The sequence below is a fragment of the Antechinus flavipes genome, chromosome 3 (genome assembly GCF_016432865.1).
Source record: "Antechinus flavipes isolate AdamAnt ecotype Samford, QLD, Australia chromosome 3, AdamAnt_v2, whole genome shotgun sequence".
Classification (NCBI taxonomy): Eukaryota; Metazoa; Chordata; class Mammalia; order Dasyuromorphia; family Dasyuridae; genus Antechinus; species Antechinus flavipes.
In genome coordinates this window covers 67403979-67427943 of record NC_067400.1, presented here as the reverse complement: position 1 = coordinate 67427943, position 23965 = coordinate 67403979, and the positions used below count along the sequence as shown (strand labels likewise).

Below are 23965 nucleotides of genomic sequence, written 5' to 3'. Positions count from 1 at the left end.
AATACAATGATCCATGACAATTCTGAAGGACTTTATGATGAAAAATTCTATCCACTTCCAGAGAAATAACTGATAGAGACTGAATGCAGATTATAACATACTTGTGCTTTACTTTCTTTACTTTTCTTGATTTGTTTGGTTTTTTATCTGTGATTTTATTTGTTATGGGAAAAAAATCTCAAGGGAAATGACACACACTCCAAGCCTACTTAAGGATTTCACAGATAGTTTAACCTGCAGTATTGCAAAACACATTAAGAAGGGTCTAAAATTTGAGAAAGTCTGAAAAACTGGCTTTATCCTAGAGTAAAATTCTAGATCTCTAGAATAACAAAGTAAATCATGGTAAGGAAAGGCAGGGTGATATGGAGGATATGCACACTGTGTCTGTGGTATGACATAGAAAAAGTGTATAAATCAAAGTATCAGAAACATCTCTAGCATCCATAAATTAGGAGCAATGCTTGGCAAATCCTTTGCATCATTGTAAACCTTAACAAAGAAGCAATCCCATACCAAAGATCAACCTAAACCTTGTGCCAAGTATGTAGGAATACTTTTTAAGTATCTTCCTAAAGCCCAGAAGGAAAAAGAAGGCAATCTGTAGTCACAAGAGGCAATAAAACTCCATTTAAAATAGTTTAAACAGTATCTCTACACAAAAGAAGGAAGTAAAAATTCCTTACGCAGCATGAGGAAATCCATTATTTAATACGGCAATGATGTTCACAATAGACCCTCCATTATCCTTCATCCAGGACTTAAAAACTGTATAACAGACAAAAGACAGTCCAATTAAATCATTTCCAGACAGCACAGGACAATAGAATAGGGAGTGATCCTGAAATCAAGTATCTCAATCAGTCTCTGCTCTACCATTTGCTATTTAAGGAATGGACAAATGACAGCTCTGAGTTTTCCATTTATCATTTATAAAATGAAGGAATTAGATGAAATGATCTCTTAACAATCCTTCCAGGGGTAGATCTTTGATCCCAAGTATGCTGCTATCCCACCAAGCATGCTTTTTTTTAGGATATTCAATCACCAAATCAATACAAATTAACAAAACATTATCCGATTCTTTCATAAAACTCAGCTAGGTAGCATTTAGATTGTGCTTTAAGTTTGCAAAGTATTCTATATGTCTCTTCTCATTTGATCTTTACAACTCCCTGAGCCTGTGGCATTATATTCCCATTTTCAGATGAAGAAACTAAATTATAAATTTCATCTGTTTAAATATAAGCTCCCAGAATGTCAAGATCAGAATAAGAACTTTCTGAGCCTAGTTCAGGGATGGCAAGCTCTCACTTATAGACCCATCTAGCCCAGACTGCTACCCCCAGAATTTTGCTACACCCATTCATTCCTACTTCTTCATTTGCTCTATTATAGCCCTCAGTGGGGATGTCAAATGGTTCTTCCCTGTAGTCCTTAGGAAACTGTTGCTGGGCATAAAGTTCCATTAACCCTTTGATTTATCATCTCCAGAGTAAATAATGCCATATAAAGTTTACTCTTAAATCTTTCCTTAGATAAAAGCCTCTTTTTCACATTCCTGTGTCTTTTTTCTGATGTCTGACAGGTTACAGTTCAAATCATCACACCAAGCATGTTTTGGGGGAAGTCTTCCAAGTTCATTGGCTGAGGATCAGTCTGTGTGAAAATATTCAGGAAGGCTGCAAGATGATGAATATTCTAGCTACTCAGGAAGGCCAGCATTAAAGTGTAGAGAGATTTCAATGTACATCAATGTAGGAAATATTCACATTTAGAAAGTCATAGCTTCTTTAAGAACTGACCCTTGCAATGCAAGAAATAGAGAGATTTATGATTTCCAAAAGAAAAAAAACAAAACTTAGCTTCTTTGAGTATTTACCATCCCTACCTGCTTTGCAAAGATAGAAGGTACCAGTCAGGTTGGTTTCAACCACAGCATTCCATCCCTTTGAAGTGATGTGTTCAGTAGGAGATAAGAATTGGCCTCCTCCATTATTCACCAGAAAATTGATCTTACTATGCACATCTAATGTCGATTTAACCAAATTGTTGACCTAAAACAACCGCAAGAAAGTGAATTGATCGATGAGCCCAGATTGTTACCAGTAACCCACTAATAAAGTAAAGCATGACTGGTGTTCCTCCACAATGGTGTTCTAACTCATTCAAACATCAGATGGAGCAAAGTACCAACAGTTCAACAACCTGTCCAGACAGATGTGTCCATGAAGAGCAATTATTCAGCTTCATACTAATGATTAGCCAAGTCTAAACATCCAGAAAGTAAAGCAGATTTTGAGTTGATACTTGAAGAAAGACAAAGAAGATAAAAATTTGAAGGGAGGAGGAGAAGAGTATTCCAAGTATGAGAAATATTCTGATAGAAGATGGGGATTTGTTGTGGACAGAAAATGCCATCTGTATCCAGAAAAAGAACTAAGAAGACTGAATATAAATCAATGCACGCTATGTTCACTTCTTTTTGTTGTTGTTGTTGTTTTTAATCTCTCCCATGATTTCTCCCTTTGGTCTGATTTTTCTCTTCCAACATGATTCATAAAGCAATATGTATTAAAAATAAGAAACATACTAAAAAAGGAAGATGGGGGGTTCTCTTGGGAGAAACACTTAGTGGTCCAGTGTAGGTGTATCATGGAGTTAGTGAAAGGGAATTAAAGGTAAAAAGTCTGGAAAAGTAGAAAGGGGTAGGTAATTATAAAGAGCTTTTAATGCCAAATAGAACTTTACTTTGTTTTTGAAGGTAAAGGAAATTTACTGAATAGGGGAGTGACATTGCACTATAAGTAAATTATTTTGGCAAGCAAAACAAGTGTGTAGAGAGCAGACAAAAGTAGGTGCACCCATTCAGGTAAGGATTCATTAGAGCCAAGTCTTGTGAATGAAGAGATTTCTTTTGACAATCCACATTTGGAATATGGAAATAAATTCACTAATCTCTTTGTGTTGATAATTTTTCATTTTCTTTTCCTTCAATTTTCTTATGCCATTCCTCTTAGAACATTTGACTAAATGAAGTCTGTTTCCTGTTAATATTAAACTCCACTGGCTTAAATAGGATATCTTAAATGGTAGTTTTAAGGAAAGACTTTTTACATTGCAGTGATAAAAAACCAAAAGAGAAAAAGAGCCTACAAGAATTTCCCTTACACCTAAACCTTCATATAAATCCTTTCCCCTCAGTTATCCCACTTGATTTCTTTAAAAGGTAACATTATAGTTGTATAATTGTTGGATTTTTACAAATTCAGTGGTTAAATCTATTTCTTAATCTGTTTACTAATTTATTCTTAGTTTTAGCAATCTTAATTGAAGGAAGCATGGGATATTGAATCTATTTGCCTATTTGCCTAGGCTTATATGATTTTAAAAAGCCACAAAAGTTGTATGTTTTTTTTAATATCTCTATTTCTCTAATATAATTTCCTCTATAATGGCTTAGTTAGATATTCCAATCTTTTTTTTAATTGTATTTTTTTCAATTACATGTGAAGACAATTTTAGACATTCCATTTTTAAAGCTATTTTGAAGTTCCAAATTTTCTCCTTCCCTCCTCACCAATTCCTCTCTAACTTGGTAGGTAATTTGATATACATTATATAAAACATTTCCATATTAAAAGAACTATGAAAAAAAAGTAAAAATAGTATGCTTTGATCTATATTCACACTAAATCAGATCTTTCTCTGTGGATAGCATTTTCCATGAATCCTTTGTAAATGTCTTGGATAACGGTATTTCTGAGAAGAGCTAAGTTGTTCATAACTTATTAATTGCACAATTATGCTGATACTGTGTGCAATTTTCCCCTGATTCAGCTCATTTCACCTTGCATTAATTCAAGGAAGCCTTTCCAGGTTTTCCTGAAATCTGCTTCCTCATCCTTTCTCATAGCACAATAGTATTTCATTACATTCTTGTTCATTACATTGTAATTCATATACATTACAACTCATTCAGGCATTCCCCAAATGATGAACATCCCCTCAATTGCTAATTCTTTTCTATCACAAAATGAACTGTTACAAACATTTTTGTACATGTAGATCTTTTTCATTTTTTTAGGATTTCTTTGGGATATAAACTTAATAGTGGTATTGCTTCATCAGAGGCTATGCACAATATAATTGCCCTTTGGACATAAGGAAACTAGTCTTTGTTCAGGATTATTTTAATGAATCCTATATATATGCATAATAAAATCTAGGTTTTTGCTTTTACAAGTTCCATGTTGTGATAGATTTAATGAGCAGTAGTTACTTAGCAAACATCTGGAAAAAGACCTCTATACATATTTCTTTCTTTTTGTGTTTTGATAAAATACTAAAGAAGGGGGAGCTTTTGAACTTTGGAGAAAAACTCAATTTTTTTTTTTTTTTGGTAATATGGAAACACACTGATTTCAAGATGTAATTAAGAGTTAATTGTCTTAACTTTATTTTTAGTTTTCAGCAAGACCAACACTGTAACTAAAGTTATTAGGGAAAAAATTCTCGTCTATTAAAAAAAAAAAAGAAAAAGAAGTATGAATGAGGGTGGTGTTAGGTGAGTCTTTAGGGAGGAATGGAAGAAGGTAGAAGTGGAAAGATCAAATAGAAGGCTATTAAATTAGTCTGCTGAGAAGTGAGATGAAGCAATCTTGGGTAGAAAGGAGACATATAGGAGAAATATTGTGAATGTTGAAAAGCCAAGATATGATAATGGATTGGTTAAGTCAAGTGTGAATGATGGTTATAGGGATGAGTAAAGAATGACTATAATGATGAGTAAAAGAACTGTTGCATTTTTATTTTTCTATCCCAAGAATTTAGCATAATATTTTGCACATAGTAAACATTTAATGTTTTTTGGATTTGTGTTGACAATGCTGTGCTTATAAAGACAAGAAAGTGCATTACAGAAAGACTTTTTAAAGAAGTTTCAAACAAAAGTATTTATGATTAATCAGCCATTAATCATCAATTTCCCAAGTCCATTTAAAAAAAAAAAAACTAATCAGGAGTACATTATGTCAAGGAAAAATATATCAAAGAAGTATTTAAAATCATACCACTCTCTCAACACAATTTTCATAACTTTTAGAGAAAGAAAAATTAAAGGTATTGGTTTTACCTCTTCTTCTTTTCGAATATTGCACTGGATAGGAGTAACAATGGCTTTATTGGAGGGCAGGCGCTCAGCATTCAACTCTTCTGCTGTAGATTTTAATCTATCAAAATTACGGGAGGCGATAACTACATTACATTCTGGCAAGAAAACCAAACAAAAAAACAAAACAATCTTATTAGAAAATAAAATAAAATAGATGTTTAAAAACAATATTTTCAGCTATTTCTATTTTTTTTTGCCAGTAACAATAAAATTTGTTTCAGTGAATTCATTTGGACTCTTAAAAGTTTTTATCCTCATTCTACATAGTTCTTTTTTGTCTTTCCATAAACCCATTGTATTTTTGGATGTCCTATAAGAATTCACAAAGACAGGAAAGACCTGGACATCTCTTTTTTTAAAATATTTTATAATAACTTTATATTAACAGAATCCATGCCAGGGTAATTTTTTTTACAACATTATCCCTTGCACTCGCTTCTGTTCCGATTTTCCCCCTCCCTCCCTCCACCCCCTCCCCTAGATGGCAAGCAGTCCTATATATATTAGATATGTTGCAGTATATCCTAGATACAATATATGTTTGCAGAACCGAACAGTTCTCTTGTTGCACAGGGAGAATTGGATTCAGAAGGTAAAAATAACCCGGGAAGAAAAACAAAAATGCAAATAGTTCACATTCATTTCCCAGTGTTCTTTCTTTGGGTGTATCTGTTTCTGTCCATCATTTATCAATTGAAACTCAGTTAAGACCTGGACATCTCTAATACAACAGTAATAATGATCTTCCCTACCCCTCAAATCAAATGTGTTCCTGCAGAATGTATAATACAAGTTGTAAATAATTTCTTCTGCTCAACTGTTCAACCTGTGTTTGGCTGATCCTATAGCCAAATTTCTTCAGATAATTGAAACTTACCTATGTCATGTGTTTCATTACCATATCGCTATAGTCACAATATAGCTTGTTGATGTGTTTGTATACCTTTGCTATATAAGATAGGAGTACTTAACCTTTTTCTCATGGTTCCTCTTTTGGCAGTCTGGTGAAGATCAATGACCCCTTCTTAGAATAACTTTTAACCGCATAAAATAAATTCATAGGATTACAAAGGAAACTAATTATATGAGCATACATTTATCAAAATGTTTAAAAGACATGTTCAGAGAACCCCTGAAATATATCCATGAACCCTTTGGGATCTGTTGGCCAAAGAATGAGAACCCCTGCTGTAAAGAAAATCTTTGTGAATGCATACAGATTTTGGGATAGTGCCTGTCCTAGAGTTGATACTTAAAAAATAGATTGATTAAAATAAGAACATACCCCTTAATCTCACACTGTAGTTTTTAACTCAATAATATTCTCTTCTCCTTTTAATCAACAAGCATTTTTATTAAGGAGTTGCTATTTGCAAGGCAAAAGAGGTAATATGGTACAGTAGATAAAAGGCCAACTTTTGGAATCAAGAAAATTAGAATTGAAGTCTCTTCTCTGACACAAATAACTGCCCTCCGACCCCTCCCTGGTCCTATTTTTTGATAGCTGAGTTCCTGCGGATAAGCTTATCTTAGTCCTCTCATTGGTCCCCTCAATCCTCATCCACTTTTCTTCTCCGAATATCTTCTCCAGACTTTTTTCCACGATGACCGCACGAGCCCCTTTCTCTCTCCTCACACTATACCCTCGGTTCCTCTCCCACATCACCTTGAGCCCTTCTCCACATTCTCCGCACTCTCATTCCTAGTATCCCACCACCTGCTAGCCTTCTGCCTGTATCCTTTTGCCTCAAGGCCGTCCCTCTCCCCCGTCTCTCCTCGAGGGTCTTCCGCTCTGTCCCTTTCGCCGTCAGCATCCTTCAATCTGCCCCGTATCTCCCAGGGTCCTCTGCCTCTCCTGCTCAGTGTCCCCAGTTCTGCCCCCTCCCCTGCACTCCGAGCCGGCACAAGGACACACCTAGGTGCAGCAGCTCGCTGGCTATAGCCTTGCCAATGCCAGTGCCGCCTCCGGTGACGATAGCCACTTGGTTCCGCAACAACCCCGCAGCCAGGCAGCTCTTGATCCCCGCCACTGTCCCCATGACCTGCTTTGTCTCTGACCCACAGAGCCCCGGCCCACGGAGAGACAGACAGAGCAACCGACCTACAGCAAGCAGTCAGTCTGCCAGCCTTCCCAAGAGAACTTTTTATTCTCTCTTGCTCAATCCCCAGATGTTCAGGGGTTGGCTGAAAATCTTGGGATGGCATCAAATGTCCGCCGATGGAGAAGGACCACCCACTTGTGCACCTTGTGATCGCCGTGGGGAAGAGAAATACTCGTCACACACACACACACACACACGTCCCCGCCCCGCACCCCATCTCCACCACACTTTTCGCTCCACCCTCGTGTTTTGTTTGCCCAGACGCCATCTGAAAGGTCTATTAATCTTGTTGGAAAAAGTGAGGTGATTTATGCAATCCCTGAATACATTCCTCAGTCACAGACAGCCACTGATGACAGATTTCAGCTAAGATTTGTTTATGTTTTTAATTTTAATGCCAAATGTAAAGAAAAGAGAAAAGAGAAGAGAAGAGAAGAGAAGAGAAGAGAAGAGAAGAGAAGAGAAGAGAAGAGAAGAGAAGAGAAGAGAAGAGAAGAGAAGAGAAGAGAAGAGAAGAGGGAAGAGAGAAAAAAGAAAAAGGAAAAAAATCCGGGGCAAGAAAGGAGCAGTTTGAGAGAAATAGGATGCACCATCAATTTTTTTTAAAAAGCCATTTCCATTTATATTCTTGCAGAAAGACAATCCATGCCTCCCTGGGTGCACCAACTGCAACCAGAATTTATTGAGTTTGGACTCCTTCCCATCCCTCCAGAGACTGGGCTGGTCCTGTAAGCAGCACACTAGCCGGGCAGGGGAACAAAAGTCAGCTAAGGAGAGATGTGACTGGAGCTGCGGTTTAATTGCAGGACCTTCCTTCAGTTTCCATATGTAATAGTCGAGAGTTTGGATAGGTGTCCTGTTGTTTGTATCTGCTTAAACATTGGATCATAATGGAAAAGTTCCGGTAAAAATGATGAAAGTATCTTAAGGTTTCCTTAAGCCAGCACCTTTCTGCGTACACACACAGGGAAGAAAAGAAGTGGGGGGAGTGAGAGGTGAAAGATTCAGCAGCGTCAGAGATGAAACAGATTCACCCCTGGCTTCTTGATAACAAATTCTTCTTTTAAAAAGCAGGGGGGGTGGGGAGGAAACCATGCTAGAGAGAATTTCCATCTCTGCAAGTATGGGAGATGGAGGTGGGAGGAATATCTTTCTTTATGCTTTGGCAATCAATGCAAGAGGGCTGGACAAGGCTGTAGCTCGATTTTTTCCTGGGTATTTTGTGTTGAGTTGAATGTTGCATTATATGATTCTTCTCTTTATATTGTTCATCTGGCTTTATTCATGCAACATGGCTGGTTTGTAAATGGATCTGATGTATTTTTTGCTTGAAAATTTGGCAGGGCTTTGAGATGTGTCTAAGTGATCTCTTTCCTGTATGTAGCCAGAAAAGGAAATATAATTGTTATAAGAAATATTTCTGTAAAGGGGGTGAGGGTCTGAACTGGAATACAAGGACAAATACAGATTACATAAAAACAAAATATATCACTACAAATCTTTTTTTTAGGTTATGCACGTACAAACATGTTAAACATTTCTACATTGGTTGTGTTGTGAAATCAGACTCAGAGCAAAATGAAAAATCCATAAGTGTAATGTTCTTCTCTAAAATATAATGTTCTTTGGGAGCAGGTTTCTTGGGGGGCTTCTGGAGGCAGCCTTTGTTTCAGTTGAGAGTAATCACCCCAAATGCAGTCAGGAGTTAAAGTCCAAATCCTTTATTGTCTCCTTCAAAATAGCTTGGTTAGTTTTTTTAGAGGCCTATCTCTTTCTTTGGTTCCGAGAGCTCTTGCCACTAGTCCCCTGTCTCTTCCAGCTTCTGCCTCTAGCTCTCTCTGAATCCAAAGTCTCCAGCCAGCACAAAGGTGAAATATGGAATGAATCTGACTCTGCCTCCAAGAGTGGCCTTGTGGGCTTCTGGGTCTGGCCTTGAGAGCTTCTTGCTTATATAATGTGCCCTGAGTATACTCCAATCATTACATCACTAGGAAACCATTATTTGTTGTAGGATTAATTAATACTAAATTAGATTTAACCATTGTCTCCTCAATTCCACTTAGTATCTTGTTTCAAGTTTTGGCCCCTAACATCTCCATGTTGAATCAGATCAATCATACTGAACCATGCTAAATTAGATAATTTTTGTCTTTATCAATTTCACTGTCTTAGTACCTTATAAGAATAACATCTCCCACTTTCTTTTGATTTAGAACATAGTGGTCATGACCTCCCTGACTTCTCAAGGAAGTGAGAACCCCCAAAAAGGAGGTGATCATGTCTTCCCTGACATCTCATGAAGGGAGATGAAAACATCAAAGGAAATGGGAAATCAAATCAAATTAGCAGGTTTCTGAAGGAGCTTACTTGAAACAGATATACATAAATCCATCAATATGGGAAGTATTACACATAATTACATAAATTACATAAGCACATAGCAATATAACACAGATTAGTAGTGATGTAACAAATAACATGAATCAAAATGAGAAATTATACATGTCCATAAGTCCTAGAAATAGTCCAAAAGAAATCAATTGTCCATTAATTCATGTGCCAGGAATCCAATAATTCCTGCAAGTTTTGAAGTCCTACAATAGTCTCATCTTGTGTTAGGGAATCCAATGATTCTGCAGATTTTGTTCTTGGGTCTTCTTCTTTGTTTTGAGGTTTTTCCCTTTTTCTGTCTCTCTCTGATGGACAAGGCAAATACGACTCATTGGCACTCATCTGATTCCTTCTCCATCTGTAGAAATACAAGCAAACCCCTTTCTCCCAAGCAGTTAATCTATCTAGGCCCTTCTATTTACCACTTTCGGGGTTTCTCCTCATCATCTGGCAATTACATTAAAGCTGTTTGCACTGGATATTGCCCTGTTGGTTTAAAAAAAAGCCTGTATTCTCCCCAATTGTAATCCCTTTCTGCTATCTGATTGCTTTTCTGCTGATAGATCATGTAATCTCTTTCTCCCATATGATTGCTTTTCAGATGATAGATCACTTTAGAGTCCTGAACTTCTCTGGGTATAACCTCGGCTGTCATGGTCCACCCATCTTTTGTATGATATCTTGGGGCTGGGCCCTGCCTCTCATTTCCCTGGGTCAATCTACATTCTGAAGCCCAGTGGAAGCCCTTGTGGCATTTTGGATATTGGATTTTAGACCTTCTCTTTCTCTGTCTTCTCACTCTATCTCCATATCTACATTGGGCTCTCAGATGTCCAATCTTTCCAAACTGAAAACATCAACAAGTTTCTCTAGAAGTCCCTTGCCAAGAGGGACCCTGTTTTCCCATATTCATCATAGTCTGGGTATAACAAGCATTTGTGCCCATGTGGCACAGCATCTTATGATCCCCTCTAAAGGAGCATCTTTGTGTAGTCCCCATATAATTCTTCTGCAAACCTCATTAGCATTTTCCTTAGCCAGTTGTCTTATCATAATTTTTGTAGTTGTATTTTCTCCAATGATTCTTGTGATAGCTGTTTGCAAACATCCCACAAAATCTGCAAAGGGTTCATTGGGACCTTGCTCTATTTTTGCTTACCTCAATCTTTCTGTCCGGGGAGAGAACCCCAGGCTTTTATAGCAGCCTTAGAAATTTGCTTATACACTGTTATGGGATAATTAATCTGTGCTGAATTCTCTCCATACTGACCTTCACCTGCTAGTTGGTCAAAAGTGATTTGTATGTTAACTCCAGTTTGCCTATTTCATTGGGCTTGAATCCTACATAATTCATGATACTCTGAAAGCCACAAGTTTTGTCCAGGTTCTAAACATGTCCTTGCTATGGATTTCCAATCATTAGGGGTTAGGATTTCATAAGACAAATTATCTAGTAACATCTTAACATAAGATGATGTAGCCCCATAAAGAGTGCAACCCTTTTTCAAATCCTTCATTTTTTCCAGATCAAAAGGAGTGTATTTTCTCCTTTGTTTACCTGAAAGGTCAAGCTCTTTAATCACAAGGTATGCATTTATTTTTAAATCAGATATATCCTGTCCTTCATTTTTTGCCTTAACCAATGCCTTTTTGTAACCTCATCATAGGCTGCTTCTTAGGCTGCTTCATGGGAGATGCTGATGTGTTTCTGCCTCTCCCCCTCCTCCTTCTCCCTCCACCTATGAAGGGTTAATTGAGGGATGTAGGTTAGGGTCTGGGAAATGCTCCTGTTGTGAAGTGCCACACTCAGAATTGTACTTAACTCCATTCTTATCTGATTCTTCATCCTTTTCACCTAGTTTAGTTGGCACCTCTCCCTCCTGCTCTTTCTTCTTTTTCCTTATTCTATAACTTATATAATTTCCCAAAGCCAGTTGTATCAAATTTATATATTAAGTTTAATTTTGGAAACTGAGTTTGGATTGGAATTGTAGCATTCACCTAGTTGCTCTCCTACTAATTTCCTGGATCCAATTTTTTTTCCATAGAGAACCAAGAAGATGCATACTGTGCAATTTCTAAAAGTTCAGTGATCTGCTCCCAAATTGTAATCAAATCTTGGCTTTTCATAAGTCTGACAATGCTCTCTAAACATTTTCCTTGAAGAGGAAAAGCAGGCTGTTTTCTAAACATCTGTCGCATTTTAGTTGAAATACGATTTTAGCCTTTTAACAAATTTTCCTTGTTTATGTTTGTACAAACCCTAATTTCTGGGTTGAGGAGACTTTTCCACTGAAATCAAGATTGGAGGCTTTTCCACTGAAACCAGTATTGTGTCTGTCCCACATTCGGGTGCCAAAATGTAGTGTTCTCTTCTCTAAATTATAATGTTCTCTGGGAGCAGGTTTCTTGGAGGGCTTCTGGAGGCAGCCTTAGTTTCAGTTCAGAGTAATTACCCCAAATGCAGCCAGGAGTTAAAGTCCAAATCCTTTATTGGCTCCTTCAAAATAGCTTGGTTAGTTTTCTTAGAGACCTATCTCTCTCCTTGGTTCTGAGAGCTCTTGTATACAAGTATATCTTTCTAATAAGATTCTCCCCACTTTTTATTCATAATTTGGTTTTTATATCCTTTGCTAACCTCTCAAATTTGGCTAATACTTTTTACTTCTTTTTTCATATATTACATATAACATATATGTATATATACACACATATGTAATAGCATGCTGGTGATTAGGCTAAATATTCATTTACTGAATGATTATACATTTTCAAATGAAAAACAGCAACATTTTACATACTTGTCACTTATTCTGAATATAGAAATTTGTTGTAAGAGAGGAAACAGCAGAGAAATGATTCTAATTGATTTCAAATATAATCGAAACCATCCATCACACTTGGACTTAAACTCAGTTTTAATCTCAAGAGATTTTGTCACAAAAAGCAATCTTCACAAATAACAAATAAACAGAACTTTAAGTAGGTTCAGCCTCAAGGATTACATATAATAATAAGAAATTCATTACCAAAAATTCACAACTTATCTTGGTATCTAAAAAGATGATTTTAAGTATTACCTTATACAAAGAATCTAGCCTTAAAATAATGAATAATCAGCAACCAGAGACTTGGAATACAATCAATTAAATTAGCCTTTTCACTTAACAATTTTCATTTGCTTCCTTTTATTCCCCTTTTTGAGTTTGAGGTGTTAAAAAAATAATTAGAAACCACTTCTATATAACAGACTTATAGATTGCCCATAAGCCCATTCTCTATTTGAGAATTATATAACCCAAAATAAGCACTTTTCCCAAGGCTGATAGAATTGGTTTTAAAATGGTCTAATGATATCTAGCAAGTTTACAAATTAAAGGAAATCAATAAATGGGTCCCTATTGGACCCCAGAGCAGGGGTAACCTGTCCTGTCCAACCCCTCTACTGCAAATGCCCTGCTGTGGGCCCTATTCTTTTTTTCTTTTCTTTTTTTTTTTTTGCACCTCTGAACCCTCCCAAGATATCTTGGGATTTACTGGCTAAATTTCTTTCTGAAAAACCTGGTCTTAAACCAAACCCAATCTGATTTTAATTAGTCATCAATAGGTCCTAGGACAAGTCCCATTTGGTCATTGTTTGGGTCTTGATTGATTCAGATTGAAAGTAAATAGTGGCCATTTCTGCTTTAGTCAAAAGTCTTTCCCTCCCAGATTCATTCGTTCACTCTATTTATTCTGAGCCAGATCAGAGTAATCAATGATGCTATATTTTGGCTAAGAGACTCCCAGTAGGGCCTCTCTGCCCTGGACTGCTTTGGGTCTCCCTGTGCTGCTCCTGTGCTGGGTGGTCTCCCTCCTCCTTTCCCTCATTAATACAGACCTTTTCCTAGAAATTTATTACACTCCAAATATTTGTGAATTGTCACTCCAGAACTAGTTTAGAGGCTTGATCTGGTGTTCATCTGAAGGAAGTCAGGAAAAGCTCAAAGACCTGTTTACTCTCTACCATCTTAGCTCCATCTTTCATTTATTTATTTGAATTTATTTGAACCAGGTGAAAGAGGAGATTCTTTGCCTCGATTATTACCTAGTCTTAATTACTAAACTTGTGGCCTCAGTCAAACTGATCTGTTAGCTTAGCTTAAAAAGGCCAGGGCCATTTCCAGTCTTCTTGATCTCTATCTGGCTGCTGGACCCAGATGGTTCTGGAGGGGAAACTGAGGCAGGTGACCTTGAACAGCCCTACCTCACTTAAAAACAATTAACTTGCATGACATGGGGTCACCTATTTGGTTCTCTTCGAGAGAACCCCTTATCTTATAAAGGGGAGGCAGAATCTGCACATCCCAAGTCAGACTGGTCTAAATAAACAAAACCAATCCAGATAAGGTTTTCATCTCGTCCCTCTTTCCCTATATATAATAATCACCAATTTTAGATTATAATATTATGACAATAACCCCAAATAATTTAACAATCTCACAATTTTCATAAGTGACAGCCAAATACTCTTTGCAGTAATGTTCTCTTAACTCACTTGCAAAGGTAGAAATATCTAAATCCTTAAATTACATTTAAACTTTAATCTAGGTTCTACAATCTCAGAAAGAACCCATTATTTATCAATCCATGTGGTAGGCTTTCTTCCCTAAACTATTGCAGCTTTAGAATTTCTCTGGGAAGGGTTGGGCTTTCCCTCTGTTCCCTCTGTTCCCTAGTTGTATTAGGGAGAAAAAAAAATTCTTAAAATTCAGATAGAACATAATTTATTAAAAAAAATGCATGGGAATTTAATGTAATTTACTCTTGAGTTTCCAAATTTAACACACATCAATCTGAAAAGCTATTTTAAAATTAACAAGTAATTTAATTTGTGAGATTCCCAAAATCTAATAGATTATCTTTTGGTTGTTTCCCAATTCACACAAATCTTTTCACTTTTTGTGAGTCAGGAAAGGGTTAAGTGCCCAATTTTACTTCAAGATGCAGAACTTTTCACCTTGAAATTTTCATCAGCACAGCCCCACAAATCTGACTCCTAAAAATGATTGCTTAAGTTTTTGAAGTAGCTGCATATTGCTTTTTTGTTTTCCAAAAAGTTTCCAAACTCTTAAATCCCTTCCTGCCCATAGAATGTTATTGACTTTCATTTCCTTTTTTCTTTTCTTTCCAGAAACCAGTATGGTCATCAACATATTATAACAGAATAATCACTAGGGAAGGGGAAGCTTTTCCAATGCTTGATCTAATTCCTAACCAAATTAATTAGGGGATTTTGTAAAACCCTGGGGAAAAACAATCCACCTTAATTGATGTTTATTTCTATTAAAGGGATTTTTCCCATTCAAAAACAAATAGATCTATGCTTTGCTAAGAGGTAAGTCCAGAAGGCTCTTTCAGGTCAACTTCCAGAGCTATCCAAGTTCAGATGGCTAAACAGGGAATTTAGTTGAACCATGAGGGAGACCACAATTGGGTGCCTTACGAGTACAATTTCATTAAGTACCTATAAGGAGTCCCCTCTGTCTCTTAAGGGGAATGGGATATTGTTTTACACACACTACTTCTTTCCAAAGTAATTAACCTTCTGGGGGAGAATTCCTAATCTATCTCTATTCCCTTCCCTTTCCCAGACTCCTGGATTTACTTTCTTCTCTTCTTTCTCCATAAGTGACCACAACTTATGACCATAACTTGTTGGTCCTGCACTATTAGTTCAAATCATATAATTAAATCCCTTCCTAACAAATCATTTCCTATCTCAGGCATATAAAATGGTACCCATAGTATTCTATGTTTGAACCCACTTTTTTCCGGTTGACTTATGTGTATTTGTGGGAAAACACATCTTAGACTTGGGAAGGGAGGACATTTATATGTACTCTTCATTTTGCCACCTTAATAAATGTTCTTCGCTAAAAGTTCATTGATATCTACTAGCTGATTGAAATGGGAACTAACCAATGGAGGCTCATGAGCAATAAATACAAAATTCCCAACCTCTCAGCATTATCCCTGGATTCCTAAGGGGAGAATAAACCAGCTATCCTATGGGAACCCAGTCTATTGAAACAAATGGAAGTTCTTAAAGTAACCCAAGAAAGGGTTATACACTATATTTCAAAGTTGGTGAGGACCCTGTATTCTGTTAGATCATTCATATTCAGGCTTCTCTCTTCCTTTTCTGGCTCTCTTTCCTCCTCTGTACCTTGTCATTTCTTAAATTATCATCCTATGAAATTTTCTCCATTTCTCTGAGAGCTCTATGATTTCCAGATGCTCCAGACACTATCCATAGCCCTCCTGAAAAAGAAAATAATATTCTTTCTCAAATCTTATCATCATCACCAAATGCCTTGGTTTCTGATAGCTCCTCAGAATGCATTCTGACTTATCTGATAGCTCCTCAGAATGCATTCTGACTTATAAGAAGACTGGAAATGGCCCCATCCTTTATATTTGAATAATGTTGAAAATTTGATCTAAGAAACTGTGCTACTTTCCAGAATTTGGTGTGGGAGCCCTATCTATCACCAGCATGTTGCTTTGGACAGGCAGGCTATGCTTGGATGCTGAAAAGTAATAAGAAATAGGGATGGAGTAAAATTTGAAGTAAAAAAATTGCCAGTAGTATAGAGAAAAGCCAGTAAGACTACACTACTGATTAAGAGTTACTGTCTCCATATATTCTAGAGTTGTTGACTTTGAAGAAATACATTGTTCCTTTGTTTTCTTTATAACTTAGTAAGGACTCAAGGATAATTATCTCAGAAATAACTCCAAATGCCAGAACAGGCTTCCCACAATGGAATCTGAAGTCGAGAATGTCCAGGAGCTCTAGCAGATTACATTGCTGGAATGGACAGTTGCTACATATACCAGATAGTTTCTAATTTAGAGGGATGAGCTCAGGCCTTTTCACTTTAGAACATACTGTCCAAATGCAAATTTAGATAAGGCAAATAGCTTCAAGCTAGAATTATATAAAATGGTACCACATGGTTTTATGTGTTAAAAGTTAGTTTGTGTCTGGGAGATTTCATGAACTGATACATAGTAAAGTGATTCCACAATTTATACAATAAATACATCATAAAAACAAACTTCAAAACTCTGAGCAATACAATGACCAGACATGACTCCAAGGGACAGATGATGAAGAATGCAGCCCACCTATGGAGAGAGAGAAGTAATAGGCTCAAGAAGAACAAGATACATTTTTGGTAAGCAAGCAATATAATGTTTATTTTTCTTGATTATCCATATTTGTTTATTTTAAATTTATTTTATTAAAAAAAAAAACAGAATCAGAAAAACAGAAGAGGAACACAAAACAAAATAAAACAAAACAAAAAAGAGAACATTCTCATGTACCCAGCAAAACATCAAGAAGGATTCAACTATCTAACAACCAATTATCAGTTAAAGAAAGTATATATTAGTAGAAGAAATTAACTTCATGAGTGTTCTTTGTACATTTTCTTTTGTTCTCTGCTGCATATCTTTTTTACTTTATTCTTTTTTTCCTCCTTTCATCCTCCCTTCCCCCCAACTCCCAAGCAGGCTATAGTTGAGAAAGGATATATTTATGTATACACATGTAGATATATATATATACATACTCACTTTTCCCCCACCCCTACACACATACATATCTTTTTTATCCCTGTTCACTCTTTTCTTCAATTCTGCTCCTAACTTTCCTTATTATTACTTAACCTCCACCCACCCATGGATATCTCCTTTGTCTTCTTCCCCCACCCTTTGCTTCCCCATCTGCCCATCCCTTCCCTTATTTCCCTTATTTCTTTATAGATTTTGGAGAATGCTATACCTTTCAAGGTGTTGCCTATTTAATCCATTCCTGATGTGAATAAATTTTCAGAACTAAGAGCCTTCCTCCCCTCTCTAATGCTTCTGTGTTTTTTCTTTCTCTGCTCCTCATTTGCATAACATAATTACTATTTTTACCTTAATGCTGCCCCAATCTTTCTTTTGATTTACAATATTGTTGATGTGAATCTTAAACATATGGTATACATTTCCCAAGTTAAAAAAAAAAAAAAATTTGTCCATGCTGAGTTCTTTGAAATTGATCTTTGATAATAGTTTTTACATATTAAATTTTCTATTAAGTTCAAGTTTGGTTGCTAAAAAGTGCTGAAATCTTTTAAGTTCATTAAATATATGTTTTTTTCATTCGATATTACAGATTATTTTGCAGGAAATGATATTTTCTGGCTGTGGGCCTAGTTCTTTTGATTATCAGTAGATATGATTACAGGACCTGCGTTTTTTTGTTGTTGTTGTTGCTTCTTATAGGTCCTGTACAATTCTAATTGTAACTCCAGCATATTTCAATTTTTTTTTCTTGTTTCTTGCAAAATTTCCTCATATCTGGGGGTTTTGAAATTTGACAATAATATTCCTATGTGTTTTCCACAAAGGATCTCATTGAGGAGGTGATCAATAGATTTTTTTTCTGCTTCTACTTTCCCCTCATATTCTATCACTCCAGGACAATTTTCTTGGATTAACTTTTTTTTCCCATAATCTTGCTTTTTTTGGTTTTTTTTTTCTTTTTTTTAGATTTTTCCTCAATGTCTTTCATTTGATTTATAAATTCTTTTTTGAGTTCTTCTATTAATTGTCTCTGGGCAGGGAGCCATTCCATATTATTCTTTGAGGTAGAAGCTTCAGTTTCCTCCTCCGAAACTTGTCTTCCCTCTTCCCATAATAAGTTTCTATTGTGGGCTTCTTTCTTCTTTGCTAGTTCATACACACACACACACACACACACACACACACACACACATATGGTTTTATATATATGGTAATATATATGGTATTGGTGTAAGCATCTGTAATTATCAAGTGGGAAAATTTTAGTTTCCCTTCAGCTCTTCCTTCTGACTAGGAATCCCAAACCAAGTGCTCCTCCCTCCAGCAAGGGCCCGTAGCCAACAGTGTCCCTGCCGCACTGCCCTTCACCCACAAGTGCGCAGGTTCTTTCTCATCCAGGGCCACATCTCGGCAGTGCAGCTGGGGTTGGTATTCTCAATCAACCAAGATTCCCTCAATCTCTCCGGACTCAGACCCACACTCTGTCCAAGAAGTGAAAGCTCTTTTGGTTCCAAACCCAGCTAGCTGGAGGCGTTTGCGCTTCACAAAGGCTAATGCCCAGTCTGGGAGTCTTTGTTCGGATCTTGTCAGTTTACACCTGGAATATCCTGTTCAACCCTAAGTCTTCTTGATTTTTCATTAGTCTATGTTTGCCCTGAGATGTAAATTTGTTCTATTTGTGGGGGAAATCTGAAGAGCTTGAAATTTACCAACCTACTCCACCATCTCCCCATTACCCTCCCATAGTTGTTTTTTTGTTTTTTTGTTTTTTTAGAAATAGAGGGGTTTTTGGGGGGGAAAATTCTGTGAAAATACATTTATGTAGAGCTCAATAATGTATGTTCCACTTTCCCAAAACCACCATAAAAGAGTCTTTATCCCTACTCTATACAGCAGTGGGATAAGTGACCCCACTAGGACACATACTAACAATGTTACTGAACGTCTCAATGCTGTGGGCAACTTCCTAAGACCCAGCTCTATAAGACCAATACTGACCTACATTGATAGATAATGTTTATACATCTAGGACTTTCATATACCAGTGAAATTACAAGTTCAGTCTTTATCCCTATGGAAGGATAAACTGGGGTGCAAGGAAGCTAATTGTCTACTCACACCACACAATTAGTCAGTGTCAGAGCTGTGATTAATGTCTACTTTTTCTAACAGTATGTTTTCCACACACACAGCCTCCCAATAATAACTTGTTTCTATAACACTTTAAAAATTTAAAAAGTAGAGAGTATATCCTACTATATTTTATGATGATGAATTTACTGATTATTTCAACACAGACCTGAATGACCTATCTCATTAATCTAATTTCTTACCAAAGCTAACTGGATTTAAATCTTATGAAATGTTCTTCCTCCACTTATACAAAGGTCCAAATGAATAAATCTGCTTGACAATATCTTGGAAATTTTATCATTTGAGACACAACAATCTTGACCTTTCTGTCTCTTCTGCAGATTTGTAGAATGTGCTCCAAGTCAACTGCTATGTCACATTAATGTGTACTATATCACTCGGAGGAAGAAAAAGGGTCAGATGGTTGACATTTATGTTACTTTAAAAAAGGAGCTACAGAAATTGACTGATTCTAAAGAATTAGCAAATGATGCTGCACCAGAGGGAAAGAAGGCCTGCCAAACAGGAGCAGACCAAGGTTCCCACATGGTCTTGTGGACAGTGGTCTTCCAGCCTGTTTTTGTTCTTTTGTCATTGTTTGTTTCTGTTATAGTACTGTATGGGTGGTTTGTCTAATAAGTGGAGATGAACAATCAATTGACAAACTCTATTTGTCTCTTCTAAAAAGATCAGGTACTAATCACAGCATCCCCTTGATACTCTGGCCAAGGCTCTACTCAATATCATTGTCCTCAGGATCAGGATCATTCTAATTAACAAGAGTCCTTTAAAGGCATTCAATTCTAAAATTTTGTATCAGTAGCCCAGTGAGAATATCCATTCTTTGCTTATATAATAATGCAATAGATGTCACAATTGAAGTACACAATCATAGCAAAATAGAGCAATTCTGATCAGGAGGAAGAACATACAAAATAAAAACAACCTCCCTGTCCCCTGGGGGAAAAAAACAGGAAAAAATTATCCCCCCAAAATCAATCCAAATGCTCTACTCCAATTTTAACAGCTAAATTTTAAAGTGTGTGTGTGTGTGTATATTTACAGCCATTGTTTATATGTAAACATTAGGAAATACTCTGACCAGTACCTGACAATTATTATTAATGAATACGAAATATCAGTTGAATATAAACTGGCTTCCAATCAAATCTGAGGCATTTTGCCTCAGGAGGCATGAAGGAGGTTTATGACTCCTAAATGATTAAAAGGAGTTAGATTTACTGCTGTGTATTTGTATAAGGGTCAGAACTAATTGCAAAAACTTTTGCAAGTTTTGAGAAAAAACTTCAGAGAACTTCTAGACACAAGGAGGGGAAAGCTGCAGATAAGTAGGGAAAGCCGGCTCCTCAAAATCTTTCTGATTTTTAGTTTGCCTCCCTAAAAACTACAAAATCTAATTTCTCTCCCAAAAGAATTAATTCATTCTCGGGTCATTTTAGATATGTTCTAATCACTAAAACTCCAATTTCTCTTGGCTATTGTACTTGGCTAAAAGTATTTCTTGACTATTCACTACTTGTAATGAGTTTTTAATGTAAACAACATTGGTAGGAAGATGTTAAATAGGTTTTGAGATAAGGGACACCCTTACCCATAAGAGCAACTAGAGAAGCAGCTTTCCTTCTGAATCCCTAAAAACTATACTCCCCAAGAAAGGGGAAGAGGTGGAATGAAGGGAGGGAATTTGGAACTCAATTTTTTAAAATAAATGTTAAAAATTGTTTTTACATATATTTGAGAATAAAATAATGATTTTCTAAGTCCCACCAGAACAACTATACAAATATTTCTCCTAACACCTGGGGGGGATACAAGTCCATATAGATTTTTTTTTTCCAAGATATTCATATGTAGCATAGTCTCACCAAATTCCAACTTTAAGGCCTTCCTTGTTTTGGTTCCAGACAGTTTTTTTCCCCCTCAATACTTCCCTGCTGGGATGACAGCAACATCCAGTCTAGAATTCTATCTCCAGGGGTCACCATGGCTCAGGCCCCTAGATCTAAGAACTTCATTCTATGCACCTAGAACTGAAGAGATCAAACAGCATGAACCCCATTTCTTTGATTCTTGGGACCAGCTTATTTAATGGTGCTCATATTGCAGGTAAACAAGTCCCTCAATAGAAATGGTGGCCATGCTTCCCTCAGGAAGACTTAATGAAGCTTTAAGTTCCAGCTATAGAGCCAATGAAAGTTGGTTCTATCTGAGTTGGGGAGCAGCACTGAATACCAAGAAGATATTCCTTCTTTACAGACACTGATGAATCAATGAAAAAAAGCATGAGAGAACATTTGGGGCATAAATTGCATGCTTATCAAATATGTAGATGACACAAAGGTAGCAAAGATAGTTAAGAATTTTGACACACTAGAGCATTAGGTTGGATCTAATAGGATATAATTCAATAAGGATAAATGTAAAGTCTTATACTTGGATACAAAAATCCTATCTCCATAAATATAAAATGAGGAAAGTATGTAGGAAAAGAAATAGAAACAGAAAAGGTCTGGGGGCTTTATTGGATTACAGCCTCAATAGTGTTCAGCAGAGGAATGTGAAAGCCAAAAAAGCTAAGGATATCTTGGTCCTAGTTAGAAGAGAGCTGTCAGTAATGGGAAGGGGCAATGGAAGGCTTCCCTCAAGAGAAGTGGCTCCCTCTCCTTGGAATTCTTCCATGTCCTTGTCATATATGTACAATTGTTTGTCAAGTATGTTATAGCAGATACTCTTCATGTGTGGTCATTGAAATTCCTTTCAAATCTCAGATTCTATGCTTCTATGATTTTGTAAATTCAAAAGACTAATAAGGAAATCTACTTTTTCCATCTTAACAGAGAGTTTCAGATGACTGCAAAATATATGAAAAAATGTTGGTTTGTCTTTTCAACTGCAATTTATTTTAAGGGATATCACAAGGCAAAGGATAGGAGAAATCTTGGAGAAGTTACAAAATTATATTAAAAAGCATCAATAAAACATTTATTTTTTAGGAAAAGAAAAATCATGAGGAATGGGAGGTAAGCATTATGAGATCAACAAATGGTATTCTCACTTTCAGAAAAAAATATTTTCAGAAATAGTAGATCCATGAGTTCAACAACAAAGTTGTACAAAGGATTGTTAGATGAATGGTTTATGATTACTTGAAAAATAAAACGGTAATCTCTGGTTTCTAGTTAGCATAGATATCATGAAAAACAACTTATGGAAGAAGCAGGTATGAAATTACTTGAGGATATAGTCACTAAAAGACTCTGATTTTTTAAAAAAGGCATCCCCAAAGTCATCAGGCCACTTGGAAGTGTTAAGGGTGTCTCTTGGCATTTGTCCTCCTTGTTATTTTACCAAAATGGGTCTAATCTTAAAAGCAACATCGTTAGCCCTGGTAACTACAGCTGCCAGGAGATAGTCAGGCCTATTAGCTTGGGGATGAGTAAAATGTATAAAATGGTCCCTGTAGGAAGCTTCATTGACTTTCTAGACTTAATTGGACCCTGTATCGTGAGCAAGTCATCTGTGTACTGATGTACACTGTAAATATTGCCACTGTACTAGCAATATTTATCTTTGTGTGACTCAGGGACAGATCAAGACAACTGTCACTGAGAAGCTATCCAGAAATCCTTCATGCCACAAGTATCCTTGCTTTATGTTTCATCAGTTGCCAATTCTTTGCCACCACAAAAAGAATTACTGCAAAATTATTTTTATATGCTGTTCTTTTCCTTTTTATTGAATTCTTTGGGGCACAGATCTAGGAGTGGAATTTCTGGATCCAAAGTAATGCAGTCTTATAACCCTTTGGGCATAGTTTCAAATCATTCTTCAGAATGGTTAGACTAGTTCAAAGCTCCACCCACAGTGCCTTAGTGGACCTATTTTTCCTTATCCCTTCCAGCAGATGTAATTTTCATATTCTATCATGTTAGTCAATTTGATGAGTGGGAGTGGTATTTCAGAGGTGTCTTAATTTTCATTTCTATAATTATTAGGGAATTGAGGCATTTTAAATGACAATTAATAGCTTTGTCTTTTTCTGAAAAACTATGTATTTATATCCTTTGACTTTTTATCTATTGAGGAATGGCATGTGTGTGTGTGTATGTGTGTGTGTGTGCTTCTAAGTTTCCTATATACTTGAGAAATTGGACTTTTAACAGAGAAACCTGCTATAAATATTTTTCCCAGTTTTCTGTTTTCCTTCTAATTTAGGGTGCATTGTTTTTGTTGGTGTAAAACCTTTTTAATTTAATATAATCAAAATTATCCATTTTGCCTCCTGTGATCGCTATCTTTTGGTCAGGCATTCTCTCCTTATCCATAGATATGACAAGTAATTTTTTTATATGCTCCCCTAATTTGTTTCTTATAATGCCCTTTGTAACTAAATCACATCTTATTATGTTGTATGAGATGTTGGTCTATGCCCTGTATATGCCAGATTGTTTTACAGTTTTCCCAGCATTTTTTTAACCAAATAGTGAGGTTTTTTTCCCAGTAACTTGGGTATCTTCAGCTT

General features: G+C 36.3%; 1 protein-coding gene across 3 annotated transcripts in view; it reads right to left on the bottom strand.

Annotated features, from left to right (window-relative positions):
* Nucleotides 1–23965, bottom strand: part of PECR (peroxisomal trans-2-enoyl-CoA reductase) — a 107516-nt gene that overhangs the window by 50850 nt on the left and 32701 nt on the right. Inside the window, exons 2-5 of one of the 3 annotated variants that reach the window (XM_051983589.1) lie at nt 7089–7215; nt 5135–5268; nt 1892–2057; nt 687–768 (exon numbers count right to left, since the gene is read on the bottom strand). In XM_051983589.1, coding sequence (XP_051839549.1) covers nt 687–768; nt 1892–2057; nt 5135–5268; nt 7089–7212 — 506 coding nt within the window. In that variant the 5' untranslated portion in view covers nt 7213–7215. Of the gene's footprint in view, nt 1–686; nt 769–1891; nt 2058–5134; nt 5269–7088; nt 8303–23965 lie in introns of those variants that run through there. The other 2 variants (XM_051983591.1, XM_051983590.1) reach the window with 2 other exon arrangements.